This window comes from Motacilla alba, chromosome 2 (genome assembly GCF_015832195.1).
Source record: "Motacilla alba alba isolate MOTALB_02 chromosome 2, Motacilla_alba_V1.0_pri, whole genome shotgun sequence".
NCBI classification, from domain to species: Eukaryota; Metazoa; Chordata; class Aves; order Passeriformes; family Motacillidae; genus Motacilla; species Motacilla alba.
In genome coordinates, this window is record NC_052017.1 from 34,794,510 (window position 1) to 34,814,462 (window position 19,953).

The 19,953-nt window shown below is 35.0% G+C and overlaps 1 protein-coding gene across 4 annotated transcripts in view; it reads right to left on the minus strand.

Moving 5' to 3' along the window:
• ANKRD28 (ankyrin repeat domain 28) overlaps positions 1-19,953 on the minus strand; it is a 121,675-nt gene that overhangs the window by 11,749 nt on the left and 89,973 nt on the right. For all 4 annotated transcript variants that reach the window (XR_005255912.1, XM_038128789.1, XM_038128788.1 and 1 more), the window contains exons 9-26: positions 16,962-17,040; positions 16,446-16,560; positions 15,947-16,029; positions 13,529-13,592; positions 12,140-12,208; positions 10,455-10,595; positions 8,195-8,306; positions 7,532-7,558; positions 6,557-6,631; positions 5,295-5,496; positions 3,779-3,866; positions 3,267-3,384; positions 2,449-2,668; positions 1,319-1,406; positions 1,139-1,222; positions 477-622; positions 222-304; positions 1-83 (exon numbers count right to left, since the gene is read on the minus strand). Coding sequence is in view for 3 of the 4 variants with exons in the window: in XM_038128789.1 (XP_037984717.1) it covers positions 1-83; positions 222-304; positions 477-622; positions 1,139-1,222; positions 1,319-1,406; positions 2,449-2,668; positions 3,267-3,384; positions 3,779-3,866; positions 5,295-5,496; positions 6,557-6,631; positions 7,532-7,558; positions 8,195-8,306; positions 10,455-10,595; positions 12,140-12,208; positions 13,529-13,592; positions 15,947-16,029; positions 16,446-16,560; positions 16,962-17,040 (1,877 nt within the window). In the remaining variant the exon portion in view is untranslated. The remainder of the gene's footprint in view (positions 84-221; positions 305-476; positions 623-1,138; positions 1,223-1,318; positions 1,407-2,448; positions 2,669-3,266; positions 3,385-3,778; positions 3,867-5,294; positions 5,497-6,556; positions 6,632-7,531; positions 7,559-8,194; positions 8,307-10,454; positions 10,596-12,139; positions 12,209-13,528; positions 13,593-15,946; positions 16,030-16,445; positions 16,561-16,961; positions 17,041-19,953) is intronic.

A 19,953-nucleotide genomic window follows, 5' to 3' on the forward strand; every position in this document is an offset into this window, starting at 1 on the left:
GTTTGCAAGGCTGCGTTGGTGGCATTGATGAGGTTTCTATCCGTAATCTTCTCCAGGATTAACAAGGCACTAGTTTCATGACCCTTAACACAGAACAAACATCTGTCACATAACAAATATTCTTCACAAATTGCTTTGAGTGTTTTCTCAAAGTAAGAATACTTTCAAACAGTGCTTGATAACCCAAAGCTCAGCACTGATAAGTCAGACAGTGCACACACCTTGCTGCAAGCCAAATGGAGTGCTGTGTTCTTAGAATTGTCTTGCAAAGTCAGATCAGCCTTAGCACTGCTAACCAGCACCTCTGGGGAAATAAAGACTTTTATTAACTAAAAGCATAGTCCTTAAAATCCAAACAGCAAAATGAAAACGGAATTTTGGCAAAATATATTCACGAGAACATTAACTGTAAGGCTACTTCACCCACAATAAGATTAACAGAGCTAAGAGCAGAAATATATAAAGCTTCTCTTTACCAACTGTATTCGTCTGTCCATTTTCTGCAGCCATCATTAAAGGTGTTTTCCCAGAAGAATCTACAGCATTTACTTGAGCACTGTGACCAAGCAGAAGCTGTAGACACTCAACGTGATCTGTAAAAGCTGCTGCATGCAGAGGTGTTCTACAACAGATCAAAAGACAATATGGCCATGTTCAGCCATGCTTTCTACTGTATTCAAAGGGGCATCCCTGCCTGTGATCCTACAAATAAAAAAGACTGCAGTCTCTCCCACTGATCCTTTGCAATCAGTATTGCTGGAGTTGTGACTGCTGCCTTTATAAAGTCCCTTTCTAGATTCAACTAAAGCCACCCACGCAGTTTACAACAGAGATAGAATCTGATTCATAAAAAACAAAAAAATGCATAAAGCCCTATCCACAAAGTGATAGAATTTAAAATATGCTCTAAGTTGCCTGTATAATAAAAAGCTGATTCAAGTTTACTGAATCAGAACAGGATTTTAAAAATCTAAAATTTATTTCTAGCACAGAATAAAACAAAAATCTTCAAAGAATAAAACGGGAGGAATGAGGAATTAATGTTAAGTAGCAAATACAAACCCCCCCAAACGACTGAAGAATTTAGTACAGCCACTCTATGACATTACAAACATTCCTTCTGCATTTGCACTCTTACCTTCCTTTTGAATCTGTTGAATTTACAATACCACCACCTAGTGTATCAATTAACATTTCTGCAGCACCTTCATTGTCATTTATCCTATAATGAATTAAACAGACTGTTATTTACAGAATGATAAATCTTTTGTTAAATACAGCAATGAAATTTATGAAGAATAATTTTGTACTTCCTTACACAGCACAATGCAAGGGACTGAAAGAATTTCCTTCCATTTTCTGAAAAACTTCCTGTTCCAGGAGCAGCTCTACACAACTGTCATGACCTAAAGCAAATGTAAGAGTTAGGTATTGAAAAGAAGGGAAAAAAGGTCTAACTGTGGTTTACAATGAAAAATATGTATCTAAATTAGATTAAGCAGTATGGTATTTGAAAATTTCAAAGAAAGATTGGTTATATTCAACAGGGCTGAATATTCCACATTTAGGAACCAATACATTCTTAGAATCCTGAAAATCAAACTATCATGTAATACTGTAAACCTTAGGAAATTTATAAAGTACCTCAAGCTATCTGAAGAAATCTAGACACCCAACTGAATTCTTTACACCTCTGCATTGCAAACTCTTCTGTACATTCATCACTTTGTCTCCATGAAAACAACTCCATCATTTGAGGTTTATTATTTGAGGTTTATTCTGTTCCACATTTAGCTGAAATTATCACCCAGCTCAGTAGTTATTCACTTAATAATAATTGGTGAAATGAAGGTTTAATCTTTTACTTCTTGATTTTTCCCTATCATGTCATCCAGAGATGAAATAAAAAACAACCTCTACTATGTTCTAAAAGAACACATAGAACAAAATCTTCAGCAAAGGAGCTGAATGATTTTCCTATATTTTAAGATTTCCCTCACTCTCAAATCCATGAAAAGTATCAGTGAACAAAAAAAAAATTCTTATTGAATCCCTTTTATATACTTGAGTTTCTTATGCCTACCACAGTTGATATGAAGCAAGTTTAAAACAGATTTAATCTGAAACTATTCCTCCTTATGAAAGTTATTTTTTGGGATGTGTATGACACATTTCTATTCAAAGGTATTATGCTGAATTTCTTTAAAGAGTCCTTGAGGCATAAAACTAAGATAGTATATGACAAAAAAGTAGGACAAAAGTAAACATCTCTTATGTATTAGAATACATTCCTCTTCAAGATATCATGTCTGTCATCTTCTCTCATTCACTGAAAGGAACTGAAAGAGGATGGACTTTCTATGTTGTTTTTGTATTAATATTGAGTTATTAATACTTCTACCCCAATATCACCAAATAGATTTAGAGCTGTATTTCGATGCATTTTACCATTATAGCAGGCCCAGTGCAGTGATGTGTAGCCATGATTGTCTGCCATTGCAGGTGCTGCATCCACAGAAGTAGCTGACTGCAGCAGAGCTCCCAGGACGCCTATATGGCCACACGCAGCTGACAAGTGGATGGGGGACCGTCCCCTACAGTCCCGTAGCAAGGACTTAGCACCATGTTGAAGCAATGCTTCCACACATTCCTCATGCCCAGTAACTGCCTGTCAGAGAGAGACAGGAAAGGGCCAGTTTGAAAATATTCATGTATATAAGCCAAGGTGTAGAACTCAAGCAAGCAAACCTCAGGCAAATTCTTGCATTTTTAAGGTGTAACAAAATAAGCAAAGTAAGTCGCTATTTTATTCCTGAAAACAGATAATCTGTTGGGAAAATAGCAATGTATTACAATACTTATGTCAGAATATTTTCTTGGAATAAAACTGAATGAACTGCTAATCTCTTGGGCTCATTCAATTGTCTTATCTGGCAGACACTATAAAGAAAATATTTGGCATGTAGCATGTATCATGCTTTTCTTCCTCCTATTAACACTACCTTCCCCCCTGCAAAAAACTGTACTCTAGGACCTCTCCAGTCAACACTTTACAGCAAGATTAGGAGGTTCTAGAAGTCCAAAGTAATTCTGAGGGTAGGTAATAAACAGGCAGAATCCACCTTTCGAATGCAACTAAAAATATAATTAAAAATTAAATTGGCAAGATGAGAATAATGAGACATTAACTAACACTACATATTAAGTCTTTATTTGAAATTAGCATGTAGGAAACTGGAAACGAAAGAAAGAAAATATTCTCTTACCCCTCTATGTAATGCTGTCCTTCCCCACTTATCTTTGGCATCTACATTTGCTCCTTTGTTAAGGAGTGAATAAACACAGTCGGTGTGCCCATTGAGAACTGACAACATCAGAGGAGTCCTAAGCAGGGACAGAAATAAAGTGGAAATTTACACTTGGAAATTTAACAGACTAGCACTCAGCTCAAGTATAACTGCTATCCTTCCAATCAACACTGTTAAAGATTTACATCATCAGTGACCTTCCACTCATTTGCTTTTTCAATTTGAGAACATAAAGTAACATGCCCCAGTTCAGAAATCCTGATTAAGTAACTAGAATCCATTTTCTCAGCATCTGGGCAGTAAGACACATTTTAGTTTCCTCCCAACTGAACATTTTTCACTCTCAACTTCATGTCTATTGCAATAATTTCCTTTTAAAATGAGTTAAAATAACTACTGTAAAGTATTTGTTTTTTTCTTTTACAAAATGCAATAACTTGTGTAGAAGAGAATGTCCATCATTAACTCACTGTCCATTTCCATCTTGAATGTCCACTGCATTCTGTGGCTCTGCATTTCCTATCAATAGCCGCAAACACTCTGAATGACCATTTGTAGCTGTAAAACATTATAAAAATATGGGGTTTACATTAATTGCCTTTGAGTAGAGAGCTCAAAAAGAATGGCAACCTACCTGCACAGACTAAAGCCCATTAGCTTGAAAACCCACTGTACAGTTTTACCATTATTATAACTTAAATTAAAATACGAATAGTTGAAAATTTCAGGAATCAGGTATTCTCAACTGTACAGTGTTAGAAACAACTGATTCCAACTAGCAACTGCCCAACAGATTTTACATATATATATGTTAATGAGGTTGCATATATTAAAAGTAATTGGAATATATGCTTATACAACATACACAAGAAGGAACATTAAAATACAGGAATTAGCATAATTTTTGCTTGTTTTAAGGCACTGGTAAACACATATCTAGCAAATCATAGTCAGATTTTGTTAGCAAGTGTAGTGTGTGCATAGCTATAAAATAATAATGGAAATCACATTTAGAAAGGGGAAGGAAATGTGATGCATAGATGTAATAAACCAAGCAGTTAAAAAAAGGAAAATGTACAAACAGAAAATTGAGAAATCTCATTTAAATGCAACTCATGAAAGATAAATGATTGCTTCTTGGAAGAGAAATTATTTCTGACCTACAGCTGCAGTATTCAGTTCACACAAGCATAGTGACAATTCATGTTTCTGTAGCTGACAGACATGCTAACACAAGTTAGGAAAGCTCAATCAAATACAAGAATGCAGTTTGTGCTCATGGACAACAAATCAAGTGGTTAGAATGACGATGTTTTGTACATAATGCTCTTTTTAACTGCAACACTTCTGTAACACCATTACTATAAATGTCAAATTTAATAAGCCTATTTTTAATGCAAGGAAAAAAAAAGACTACAGTGTGGATTCTAGACTCAGAGGAAGGCAGGCCTAGAGATGTTTTCTAGGAAAGTCAGCGAGAAAATACTGCAAAGGATTGCTGTTATTTTGAAAATGCTCAGGAGTCATTTAAATCCTTGGAAAAAAATCAAAGTAAGTTTTCATGTCTCTTCTCAAACTGCCAAAATTCTCCAAGACTCCAGTCATTTTTAGAAGCATTTTACTGCCAAGACAGGCAATGCAATTTGCCCATCTAAATTTGGGCCTGCAGTTCGGGCTGCGTGAAAGACAAGGAGAGAAGCAGGGACATGTCACTGACACCTGTCAGCACAGCCAGTTGAATGGACAAGGACAATGCACCCCTCCAGAGGGAAGTGTGGAACAGCACTCTTGGACTCCACTGGTTTATTGGATTAATCCTGGTTCCTGCCTGCAACTCTCTTGCTACATGTTTCTCAGCACAGCATATACCTTAAAAGCCATCCTCTGTTCCTAAATACTATTTCTTAGAACATTAATGACAGAGACTTCTGAACAGATTATCCACTTCAAAAGCCAAAATTTTAGAGGTTAGTAGCTAGCACATACCTGCAGCATGAATTGGGGTCCTCTTTACAACATAATCTTTCACCAAGATTGATGCTCCCTGATTAATGAGCACATCTACACATTCCACATGTCCCTTAAAGGCAGCAAGATCCAGTGGTGTCCTTCCATTGTTATTCCTCACATCAAGGTCCAGCAGTGACTGTACCAGCACTTCCAGAGCTTGATGGTGGCCATGATAGGCCTACAAGAATAAGAAAATTCTTCAATTTTCCCATCCTTAACATTCTTCCCTTTCTTGCCAGAACTACATAAATGAAACTGTAAAGAGACTATTCTTACTTTAGCACGCAGAAGAGCAACTGATGCAGCACATAAGTAGTTACAACAGTTACGACTAATTAAAAAACCCCACAATTTCAGCAAGAAGGTTGGTGGTTTTTTCCTATTTTATCCTTTCAGTCAGCAACTGCAACTACTCCCAGAAAATCTGTCTTCAATCTGCATAAATAACAGTCTTTTGACTACTGCACAATGTTTCATTGCTTTATGTTGTAGTTACATCGTCCTCCGATTATTTCAAGTGAGGAACATAAGCAAACTTAAGTAATTTCTTTTAGCTTTTTACATAAAATATTAAAAAAAGCACCTGTAATAAGAATGCAGTACAAGTAGCTTTCATTTACCCTAATCAAAGATTATTTTTTACTTTGTTGAGATATATATATATATATATATATATATATATATATATATACACACACATACATATATATATATATGTATGTATATATATATATTTATGTATTGCATGAGACTCTATTTTCAGAAAGTATAGAGTGGTTTTTCAATTGCTTTAAATTCAGCAAAAAGATCAAAGCTACACATTGAGCTGGTTATTCTGTATTTTGAATATTTTTTTATAGACAGAATTTCATCACAGTCATACACTACTCCTTGTGTAAATCTTTCCTGAGGTATCGAGGACAAACATTTCTCATATTAAACAATTAAGAGAGTAAAACAATATAATGATTAAAAAAGTCATAATTACTTCTATAACAAGTCTTACAGAAGTTTCATTGGCATAGATTTTAATTAGAAGATTCCACATGAAAGCTGTTCCATGAAGCAAATTTCAAGGGACATGCAAAAATCATCCTGTATACCTCATTCAGGAATATTAGTACATATGTTTGCATTTGGTTTATTAACCTATTTTGAAAAAATCCAGAATGAATAAACCTGTGTAACAACTGTTTGCTACCAGATGAGCTGTCATCACTAAGGAACTGAGAACTTACAGCTAAATGCAGCGGACTTATAGGTGCTCTGTTGTCTGAGTCATTCAGCATGTCAGTACCTGATGTTTCCATCAGCTTAAAGAGAGAAAGTCAGAGTGAGTGCAAAATCCCTCACCTTTGAAAACACTCAGCAATAATTGCTACAGTTTCCCATATACACAGATTGAAAAATAAAGGAGAAAAAGTAGGAAGAATAGTATAGAATTACAGATGTCCTGATCTTGAACATTTTAGAGTGTGAATCAACTGCAACATCTCCCCCATATTCATGTTCTAACCCCAGTAGTTTAATTTTGCATAATAATGCAGTAATTCAATAAGAAACTAAATTAAAATGCATATTTTTTCGGAAGTAGCAATATGAGTGATGAATACAAAGGGAAGACAAGGACAGGTGACAGTAGCTGCAGGAAAAAAAACCCCAAGCATCAGCCAAGTAAGCATTCTGATTAGGTGAAAAGTCAGCAGAAAACAATATGAAAGGCCAGATAGCAGGATAGATTTCTCAGAACAGGAAAACATTTCTCAGAGAGAAAGAATGGACTCAAAAAAAGTAAAAGCATTATAGCATTAAAATATTTAAGTATATACACTTCTATTTGTGACTTTCAGATGTGTTCTGAAGTGTTACTTCTGTGTCTTTTTGAAGACCATATTTAATTAAGTACATTAATAGAATTAAAACATTCAAAGTATTTGAAGAACACCAAACACATTCAAATTACACTTTCATTATCACACATGTATATCATGGTCAACCAACTGTTTAAGTAAACAACTACATGGCTTAAAAAATAATTTCCCATTTTAAAATTGTAAAATCCAATTAAATCTAAACTGTAGTTGAAATTAAATAATACATTCAGGCATTGAAGAAATGGTTGAATAAGTCTAAAAAATAAGCAGTATTTTTAAAACTACATTTTCCCTTTTGCTCTATAGTAGTACTTAAAAAGTGAGAAATAATAGACTTACAACATCTAGAGGCGTTTCACTTGCAATCTGTAATTAAAAACATCCAAAATTCATGTTTGAATACATTTAAATATAAAAGAGCAATTTAAATAAAAATACTGAAGTGGTATAAGACAGCATATCAAATGACACACATATTTTTGCAAAGGGAGCAATAAAAAACTCACTATGGCTTTATTATCTGAAATTCTATTCTGTGGCCACTAGTTACTGTAACTGCATGAACTATTTTATAAGGCACCCTTTCTTTACAGGTTTCCCCCACATTTTAATTTGCTCCTTTCAAATTACATTAATGAAACTTCTTAAAAGTTCTCAGTGGGATAACATGGTTATTTTATTTCAGCCACCATCAAAAAATAAAAGAGAAAAAAAAAAAAGGAGTGTAGTTTAAGTTAAGAGACAAACCAAAACTACGATCCCACATCTTCAACCAGTTGTCTCGTCATCTGAGAATATTTTATCTTTTTAAGCCAGTATCTAGCATCCTAGCTCCTCACCTTGCTTCTATTTTAGGAATACCAAATGCTTAAATTTATCTGCACACAGGCTGAAAACCAGTATTGACCCAGCTGACAGGCAAGGTGGAGGAATCCCCTGGCCTCTCCACCACACCCTGGAAGAGCAGCAGTTCCACCTTTCATGCAGGATATGTTCTCTTACCAGTTCAAGACACAAGCGATGACCGTAAGCAGCTGAATAATGAACTGCGTTGTATCCTTGTTTGTCTCGGATCCCAGGGTTGGCATCATTTCTTAGCAAGTATTCCAGGCACCTATTCAAATTGACATATGCAACCATGTATCTAAATGCTGAATTTCAACTTAATGCTAAGTGATAAATTGTTCCAATTCAACTGGAAAATAGAATACAGCACACAGGGACACTGATTTAATGTACAATATTGGCTAGGGCTAGAGAAAGCTACCTCATTACATCAAACATACAGGTCAATCACAAAGCTTCAAAATTTGAAATAATCCTTCTCTGCAAACATCCTGCATCTTCTGAGTTATCTGACTTGGTTAAAACTAGTATTTCATGGCTATTTTCCTCCTAGCTAACACAACTGCAGTTACTTTTGCTAATATCAATGACTACTATTTTGTATGCTCTTTTGCATTAATCCCTTCTTCTGTATGCTATATGCAAAGAAGAGAAGCAGATCTTCATGGTAGCATACAAGAGTAACACACACACACACGCACACTCTTCCACTACCAGACACAATTTAAAAAACTTGTTTATACAGTAAATACTCAGTTATTTTCATATATTCTATCTTATTCTGAAATCATGCTTTTCTCTCTAGTCTTGGTAAAATGGGGCTTAGGTGGTGTTTGTTCTAGATCAAAAGCATTTGTTAAAGATACAAAAGAAATACTTTCAAACAGGAATAAACTGGAAAATAATTTTCAACAAAAACATCCCTGTCTCTGAAATCTATCTTTAAAGATATCTGAACAAAGACCATAAAATTGCACATAAATATTTTTGGAATTTTATGTAGATGGTTTCCTGACATGTTTTTCCCAGGCTTTATATTCTGACTCCAGTAATCATTTTAAACTTCATTCCTTTTTAAAATGAGCTGAGCAGTACTGGTTTTCCAACTGTTACTACTCATCTTGGTGCATCAATACAAAAAGCTTCCCCTCAGGCTATTCTGCTTTGCAGTCTGTCTTCCAGGGACCCAAATGTTAATGAGAAGGGCAACAGCCCATGGGCTCCAGAGACGAATCTTTGAGTTACCTCATTACCTCCCAAAACTCTGTAGTGCTGTCATCATCGCTCCTGCTCGTGCCTTTTGTAAGACAGATGGCAAAACGATGTCATCTGAAGAACCATTATAGTTTGGAGGTTTTCAGAGCAACTGTGAAGCTAAAATTAATCCTAGCTCAACTTGTAAGAGGGCAATTAAAGTAAAATTATCTCAGCAAGCTCCAGCAGGAATTGAAATTATTTCTAAAAAGCAGCAGACAATTTAATTTTGAAATCTGGCTTTACATAAAAAGGCACATTGTTCAAATATAAGCTAAATGGCCATAAAAGTATTCTTTATTTAGTCTTCAAAACCCAATCTGTAAGTTATGCACCACCTCATTCCTTTAAAAGGTGCTGTATTAAAAAAAAAGATGATTTGGCACCAAGCAGCACTTCTCCAGGGAAGGTGTCACTGTGTGCATGTGGAATGTGCTGCTGCACACCACGACCCGCATATGTGAGTGTGTGCACAAGAAGTGATGCTCTTCTTGTCTCCTCAATATATCCAATGTCTGGAGCTTAAGTAATCATGACTTAGGTGCTACCTACACACCCTTTGAATATAAGCATTTAAATCTTTAATATATATGTCCAATATAACCATTGGTTAGAAAATAAACACAGGCAAGAGATCATGGATTTATGAAAGATTCTGGATGCATTTCATTAATAGAAGTGTAACTACCTCATAAAATTTAGACTATCAACAGATAGTCATGTTTGGCATTACAGCTGTAGTTCACTCAAACATCAAATAGACAAAGCATCTTATATTGAACTATCAAGTTAATATCTATCCTTCATCAGAATTTGATTTTAAGGCAAAATGACCCTACTGCCCACAACTAACTTAGTAACACCCACAAAGGATATTTATTCAACCACTACATAGTAGATAAGATTAAGAACTCTGTCCCCAGTTAATTCCTGATTTAGGAGATCTGCATTATAGGACATAAAATTCTTACTGCTGTTCATTTTTTTCCTCTGAAATATTTGTTACATAAAGTCTTTTATATACAATGCACACACCTCTGTCAAGTTTAATCTTTAAAAATACAAGAAATGCATTTGGCAAATCTGAAGGCAGAACACACATGCAATTCACAGCTCAAATGTTCCTCATGATAAAGGCTTTAGTACAAAGCATGCCACTTACTTCCCATCTGTGTCTGATGCAGCTGCATAGTGCAGAGGTGTACAACCCCTCTCATCAAGGTCATTCACACTAGCTCCAGATCCCACAAGGGCAAACAGGCACTGATAATTACAATTGGCAGCAGCATAATGGAGTGGAGTTCTTTAGTACACATTTAAATAAAAAGTACAATGGTAAATAACAGCAAAATAATATTACAGAGACAGAAAAAGCAAAATAAAGTGAAACAAATCCTCCTTATATTTTTAAATAAGTATTTGTGGTGAAGAATGCATCATCACAGTACTAAAGAATAGGACCACTTTTTAAGGACCACTTAACAATGCTGAACCATATAGAGGGGATTTATTTGCCAGCCAAAATATACACAAACTTCATATTAAATGGAGCTTTATTTGAATTTTCTTGTGTAAACTTAAAGACAGAAATCCAGCTTACATTAGAAATACTATTTCTGTTAAGTAATTTAAGCCACACGGAAAAATATGGACAAATCAAAAACTGCACAACTAAATACAGCACAAATAAAATAAAACAATTGCACAAACAGACATTTTTATTAAACAAAGCATGATTTTGCCTAAGAAAGGAAAACATTATTATTTATCTTTATCTATACTGACATAGCAGAGGCACTGTTAAATATACCTTGTCTTCTTGTAACAAAATCATGACGTATTAGTACTGATGTATAATCTCACAGAAAACTTATCGCAGCTTCAAATACATAAACAATTCTCTAAATAGGCCAGATTAACTAAAATTTTAAAAAGACCAATATGACCCAGAATTTCATTTTCTATTTTTAAAAAGAGACTGCAGCTATAAATATCTTGATTTTGAGGAGATAGTTTTGAGGCTCTTTCCCTTAAAATGTCTTTTTCCCATTTCTTCCCATTTTAAACTAATATTTTCCATCGCTTGAAACAATTGCTCTATATAACATGAGTGTTAAACCAAAATCCAAACCAAACCAAAAGGAAACCCCAGCTTTCGATGACAGAAGTTGTGGCAGATAGTTGCTCCTTTCTCAGGAAATAATGGAAGTGGAATTTAAAGCAAAATACAACTTTGGATCTGTAATTTTAAGTCCTAGGCCTGCTCTTCACATCCCAGAAAATCATATTTTCCATGATGTGACATGAGATTTTACATGAGTACTGATCCTGCCATCTAAACTTGAATAATCATATACTAAAAATAGAAATTAATGTCCTTCCAAAAGAGTTCAGAGCTCAAGCATGAAAGCAGAAAGGGATCGATATTTTGAAATGAAAAAGGTGAAGCAGTTATAATAAAATACTGGGTATTTTAATAAAAGAGCTTAGAAATAGCCACAGATTTATAGGTTTGACTAATACATTATTTGAAAAATATTAGCAATGTCCTAGGATGAGAGCAATTTAAATATATTCGATCCATGTTATAAGGAAAGAAGGTTCACAAAAATTACAGTTGAATGTGAAATTTAGTCTTTAAAAACAAGACTAAACACCTACCTAACAAAACAGTATTACAAAATATGTTTGTGACTTTTGAGAACATGCGCTGAAACATAGTTTATTAGAGGCATCATATAATAAAAACCCATTTAAACTGGAACACAGACTTGGCCACACATCAATAAGCTGCTACTGCAATACTTTTAACAGCCCTTTCCAATATACAAATCTGGAATGTCTTACCTTCCAAATCTGTCCTTTTTGTTGAAGTCTGCACCAGTATTTAGCAGAAGATTTAGGCACTCCAAATTCCTATTAAATTAATACACTATTACTTGTGATTGCAAATTTTATTTCATTAATATTGGCCTCTACAAATATCAGAACTACTACACATGAACATCTCATATGTCAAGTTTAATGGAACTGAACTATAATGTGGAATTTTTGATACTTACATTTCTATATGTAAAATAGATTCCATAATTTATGGACCAAACTAACAAAGAATATAAATTATTTCAAGACCACATATATAAATTTAATTTATACCAATTGGCATGAGTAAAGCACATGAACATGAGCCTAATTCAATCAATAATTCAATTCTTATAAACAAAAAACCAGTAACACCTGCATGTCACATGCTTTTGCTACCAGGATTCCAGCACAGAGGCAAGATTTTTACTGCATATTTTTAAGGCCAAATGCAAGTTGAAACATAGATACTTTACTTTTTAGTGTAATCAATTTTCAATAAAAATATGATCATAATAATAGATATACTATATTGTTTATTGTTTAAACACTATTTTTGGTAACTTTCCTGAACTGGAGATGAGTGAGGGAATGTGTCACAAATTATTTGGTTTTTATATTAAGAGACAGCATTTTAACTTTTATCACTTGCAACAAGGATGCAAGTACTAGCAAGTACTTTTGACTTAGAATGATTACTTAACAGTATTACTTAAACAACATTCAAACAGAAAAATGAAAATATCAATATCATGGAGTTCTTGTGTCCCACAAAGTGTATCATGAAATTTATTACCCAATTCTTCCAGGCAATTTTGAGTAGCTGCTATAGAAAACCTACAATATAATAACAATAATCAATATGGATCACAACTCAAGTGATGAGCAAGTAGTTCTAACTACATCATTCCAACTCTGGAATTTAATTATTGCTTTTAGTTTATTTAGACTGACCTTTTATTTATGGATTTGGTAAAAAACAAGTTTGCCAAAGTTGCTGTTCTCTATGTCATGTCCCACAATGATCTGAGGTGGGCATGTCATCTTTGCATCTTTGAATGCTGTAAATTCTAAAAATTTTATCATCATCCATGGGAATTAAAAAATAAGAATCAGTTCATCTCCAAACATAAATCTAATGTAAGGCTGATGACACTTGGACACTGTACTCCAGCAATGACTTACTGAGCTGATTAGTTAATTAATTTTTTGTTTGCAGATAGAATCCATCTTGAAATTATTTTCATGTTTACATAAGTTCCAAGGGGAGAGGGCAGGAAAAACAGAGAGGAGATAATAGAAAAAAAGAACAAGAATGATCAGCGACTGAAAAAGAAATATTGAATATGAAAGCATGAATGCTTTTTTACACACCCTCCAGCTGCAGCTGCATGAAGACAAGTCCTGCCAAAGTCATCTGGTGTGTCAATGTCAAAACCTACAAAGCAAATATTTTGTAAAATCATTATGTAACATCACCTTTCACAAAAATGCTGTCATCTGCTGTTAAGAGAAATGCTTGCTAAGCAAACTTAACAGCTATTTGCAAAAGAGCACTGAAGCATTAAAAATGACTTCATTTGAAACATGTCCTTGCTATTTCCAATGTTTTGAAAAACAGGCATTTAAATAAAACTGAAAGGGGGAAGGTAAAAGACAAGTAGCTGCACTGAGGCTGAGTTCTTTCTCATTCTGTTTACCTGCTAATATTTCAGTGCCATTTACTACTGAATATAAGATATATGCAGGTCATATGAAAATTTAGGAATACGCTAGAATTTATCACTGTTGTGCAAAGATTATTAATTTTTGGGGATGTCAGTATTACTAAATATAGGAGCTACTTAAATTTTATCTTTGACTTTAGTCCCAAAGAAAGAACGTTATTGAGTTGCAGTGATGGCTGCAAATAGCAGTAAATTACAGAGGAGCTCTTTGCAGAACACTAGAGTTTTCTCTTTCTGAAAAGAGAGGCTCAGCTATGGAACTTGAAATCCAAGATTACAAACACTAGCTGTGTAATTCCATATCTACCCATATATTCTGACAGAAAGATTACTATTTAAATCAGGTTTCAAAGCTACATTTTTGTTTGAGAAAACTATCATGCTCTCATGAGAGTTTCGCTCTTCTGTAATGTAACTTATTTACTAAATCTCCATTTGTGGTACCTGGGAATGCTGGCTTTTTTTTTTTCTTTTAAGAACTGTTCAATGACACTAGATAATGAACAACATAAGACATGTTATTCAAAAATACTGTAATTTCAAGACTGTTTTCCTACTCCATATTCCCTAAAACAGGTTTTGTATGCACCACTATGCTTTTATCCCATTTCATCAGGGAATGCTCTATAGCAAATAATTTAGGAGAGTTTACTAGTTTGGTTTGAAGAACAGCCTTTGATGCCTTTCCACATCCCTTAGTTGCTTGTCCACCATCACTAACTATTTGAATGCCATTCAGTACTGGGACAAGGCAGATTGTTAAGGTTTGCACATGAATATAAATGAATTTAAAAATTGGAGATCTTTAATTTACATAAAAGAGACATCTCCCAACCCCAAAAAGGACACATACTCTACATATACCAATCCCCACACCAAGATCACATCCTAAAAGCTCTTAGCAGTATAATCTTTCTAGCCTGAAGGCTGAAAATACTCTTCAAGTCCTTATCTGCTCCAGGCTTGATTTGCATCCAGGTTTTCTCAATTCATGTAAAAGCCACAGAAACATCTTGCAATTTCTCCACATGATTTCCTTTGCCATACTGAACCTCCAGTAAGGGCACAGCCAGCACCACAGCACGTGTAGTAAGGAGAAAGAGCCAGTATCCCTCATTTTGAACACAACCAATTGAAATATTGTCAACTATTGGACAGTTCTTTCCTGAAGTGAATCCTTGCAAGCTTGCCCATGACAGGACAGTAAATAAAAAGCCTTTCCAGTAGGTAGCTTTAGTTATATTCCTCTAGTTCTTCTCCCAGGCTTCCCTAACAAACAGTATAAAGCTGGGGAAGCAACTTTCACACTTCCTTTTCCCCAGCGCTCTCCTCCTCACTTATCTTTTTTCAAAAAATATGAAGTGTCTTCAGATTAATACAGAACCATTTAGTTTATTCTTATTCTTCTTCTACTCCAGAAAGTAGATAAATCTACTTTCTCAGAATTGCAATGGTTCAAAGAGCTCAGAATTCTCCTAAGATTCTGGCCAACAAGAGAAATAATGACCGTCCAACATCCACATCTTCACGGAGGAGTCAAACATCAAAAGAAAAGTGCAGTTTGCTTTGCATTTCATTAACAACATAATACCAATGCAACAGTTTCTTAATACAGCAGTCCACAGAATCTTCAGTGCTATTAGGTGCCCACTACAGGAATTGATAGGAATAGACTGATCTGTATTAAGCTAAAGACATCATGGAACGGAAATTGGATGCTCCATGAAGTAATACAAAAGATTATCAATCTTTCTCCTTGAAGTTTCATTATGGTTTAAACCAGTCATCCCACCTCTATGGCCAACTCAAAATGCAAAAACACAATATTAAAGAAATTATAAATGTATTATTAAAATTTGGATGATTTTTTTTAAACTTATGTCTGCAAAAGTCTGCATTCACTTTAACTATGAACTATTCATTAAAAAACAAGCATTGGCCCCAAGGTACTAGTAAACGATTAGCATTTCTATGCATCACTAAATTAAAATATAATTAAAACTCATTCTGTGAAATAAACAACGAAATACAAAGCACCTTGTATGAATTTAATAGAGTGTCCTACCTGATGAGAGGAGCTTTCTGCAGCAGTCTGAAAATCCACTTAATGCTGCCAAATGGAGAGGAAACATCCCATGTATACCCCGCCTAAGATACACCATAATCAGGTATCACAGTTTCATTACAGTTAAAATAAAACAAACATGATTGTGTGCCAAAGTGCACATGCATGGTGGGTTCAGCAAACCACCTTATTAAAATACTGAGCTAACTTCACATCTTAAACACTTCCTTCCAAGCTATCAGCATGCATTATCAGTGCAACAGCCTGTTAAAACTTTACGAGCTTTTACTTCAAATACATTATAGAAAACTATTTCTCTTTGTTTTGGTACAAAGTGTGCTATACTGACTAACTACTTACAAGCACAATACAGCATAATAAACAAAGCATTTCCTGTTGCAAGTTGAAGATGATCTTAAAAATTGCACTAGTTCTGTTAACCTAATAAATACACTTCTAAATTATGTCAGCTTGCATTCATGTTAGTAAAGTTACCTACTTTGCAGTGTCAGCACCACTCGTGATCAGAGTGTTGATTAATAGCTCATGGCCATATCTAGCTGCTATGTGCAAAGGGGTATTTCCATTCTTATCTTCACAGTCTATTTCAGCTCCTGTAATAAAGAGTAATTACTAAGTAATGTAGGCATACAGATACTTTGTTAGAAAAATGGAACTGATGATCATTTAAGTAACATTATTAATTGTCAGTGACTGACTAGTTTGGATTTGAAACTTATAACAGATTTCAGTGGTAGAGAAAAGCATTTTATTATGTAACATTACGGGACAAACTGGATTATGGAAAACAAATCTATATGCATATTCCTGAATTTTTAAAAAGAAATGGTTCATCAGTGTAATTTATCAAACTTTTTAAACAGATATGCCAGACTCCACCACTATTACTGGACACTGGACATGAAAAAAATTCAGCATGTTGTTACCAATACAAGAGGATGAAAACATCCAAAATGGAAAGCTTATGGCAAAAATACTCTCTCCCCCTTTTTACCATTTTGAATGATGGTTTGGGATCTTGAAAATCTACCATGGATCGCTGTCATGTGCAAAGGTGTCTTCCCATCTTTACTCTGGAAAAAAAACCAAAAACCCACTGTTACTTATCACCAGTAACAGCAATTAATCAGATCTGACAAAAAAAACCAACCAAACAAAAAACCACAACAACAAAAAGGACACTTCTTTCTTCTTTTCTCTCTACACTCCATCCTTTAAATTGTTTCTACGCACTTTTGCCAGACAGATGCTGGCAATGACAAGCCAGCATGACATGGCAAGCTTTTCACAAGAGCTGCTCTTAGTCACTCTTCCAGCTGCCAGTGACAGCTCAGGGATGCCCACTCACTCATACTTCTGTCCCTAAGATAATAACTATCAAGAGGATGATGACATGATGACAGCACACAATTTCAGGAACAAGTTTGTGTCCAACCCCCCCCCCCCCCTCCCCCCCGGCCAAAGGCTACAATAAAACAATGTTTTAAGCTTGTTTCTTGAAAGAAAGTAGCTGTATTTACTAGAGGGGTTCACACATTATATTGGAAGACAACACATTACAAAGCTCATGTGTTTCCTAGAAATTTTTGTGAAGTGATGTTTGTAAGCAATTTATCATAAACTGCAAGCAGCCCTAGGGTAGAACTATTCAACCAGGTGCTATACATTTGAAATGCACATCTTGAATGTGTACTTAGTCATTCACCCAGTAAAGACATCCTTGAAGCAGGCCAACAGTAATGCACAAGGAAACCTCACTTTTTAACAGCCCAGTATCAAAGCACTTACAAACCCATTTTTACTGTTGCTATTGCTTTGGAATGATCTTCCCCTCATACTTGTCACAGGTAATGGGAAAGCTTTACTGCAGAAAAGAGTTCCTACACATGCACTCAAAAAATTGCAGACACGACACAGAAAATCAAAGGAGCCTTGAATGCAAACCCCATCTATGTTTTCAATGATGGCTTTGAAGAGTATGAAATGTTCACAAAATACAAAGTTAAATCAGACAAAGATGGCAGGGGAACATATGATATAAACACATGTATTGAAACATCACAAATTGTTGTCATATGCAAAAGTGTCTTCCCATCTTTACTCTCCCTTTGGCACCAAATGGACATGATTCTATAGTTGTGATACTGAAAGTCTGCTGAAGACCCTTTTAGGGATGAATATGGAATTTTTCATTGTGTCACTGCCCAGAGCAGCGTAACAGCACAATTATTTGAAACACTGTCTTCTCAGACCTAGACTGAAAGAAATAAAACACTTGATAAGGAATGCCAAGTTATCTCTAGCTCTTCCAGCTAGCAGATTTCTTTGACCATAAATAATCAAAATACAACATCCACATATCCATAGCAGATGCAAATAAACACACAACATGGGGTTGAAATCCTCTTGAGGAATTAGACAATCAATTTCAATTCTGTCATTGGAGGCCTTAAGCAAAAGCCAAATAAACACACCATAAGTGACAACTTCTCCAAGCAACCTCTGTGCTCCAGTTTTCTTTCATGTCTCTCCCTACAGTTCAGTTCTCATCTCTTTATCCAACCACTAAAAGTCTCTGTCCCTAATTATTTTAAAACAACTGTTAGACATCTGGTGACTTTTCCCCTCCACTTTTATCCTTCTTTAACCTGAAGAATCTATAGAATCGATTCATTTAAAGAAAAATTAACATATAAAATAAGCTTAGCAAAGTAACGGACAGAATTTCAGGACTCAGATGAAGTAGCCTGCAGTCTCACTGGCTTAGATGGAATAAATCTGTATCTCAAAGGAAAGCTAATGAAGAGGAAGAAGATGGAGCTGAAAAAAAATAGATCTCATAATGCACCTTACAAAGACACAGGAATAACTTAAGGTGACAGTATTAGTGAAGAGCACTGTGGTTCAGTTTTCTCACAGGAAACTTCAGTAAGATCTTGCAAAGAACAGCAAAATAAGCTACGGAATCATTTTCCACTTATAAATGAGAAAACACAGTACAATCAGTAAGAGATTTTTATATTTACTCTGTTCAAATTTACTTAAAAATGTACTTAACATAGATTTCTAAGACAATGGATTTTATGAGAGTGCCTCTCTCATGTCTTACAGTCTCAGGCTCCTTTCCAGCCCAGGAATAACACAACATGCAATTGTCTATGAACATATAAACATAGAACAGGTATAAAATTTAACGAAGACAATTCCCGTGTTGAAGCCAAACTGCCAGGTATAGGATCCCATTCAGAACTGCCTTCTAAGACACATGGTATGGATATATAGGACCAGAACCAGTAAACAAACATTTCTTTAAGCAATTTCAAAAAATTTGTCAAGGCTCTACTAAGCAAATCACTATTTCCTGAGATGCCAGGAGATTGGAGAAACAGGGAGGTATCTTCTAAACTTTGCTTCCATTTCCTTTTCTTTATGTCTTTAGGGTCTTCTCTCTAAATATCATGCTAACTACAGCTGTGTGATTTAATGAGACCAGACAGGATCACAGCACATGACAGGACAGCATCATGGGCTAATGATAACTTTTGTTGTCTTCACTGAAACTCAGCTAAATGTGGTATTAGGAATCACCCAAATCTCTTCTATCACTTGAGAAAATGTATCCACAAAATACTTAGATCACAGCAAATTTGCTAAGAACGGTATTTGCCATTAGACAGAAATATTGCACAGCACAAGATGCCTTATTGAGTGATTACTCACATATTAATTGTACTCAGACTACAGAGCTTCACTGAGGGAGAGGAAATGTGGGTCTATCATGTCACAGCATTCCTCCAAATGAAATCTCTCCCTAGCAACAATTCTTATGTTCTAGTGCCACCAATGAAAGTAAAAAACTTTTTCTATTTAGGTCACTGAATTTTCAAGCAGCAATGGGGTCCATAAAACAATTAATACTGTCCCATTACATACTCATTTCAATGTGTTCTTCCATGCGTGGAAATCCTGAATAGTGAGGAGGGAGT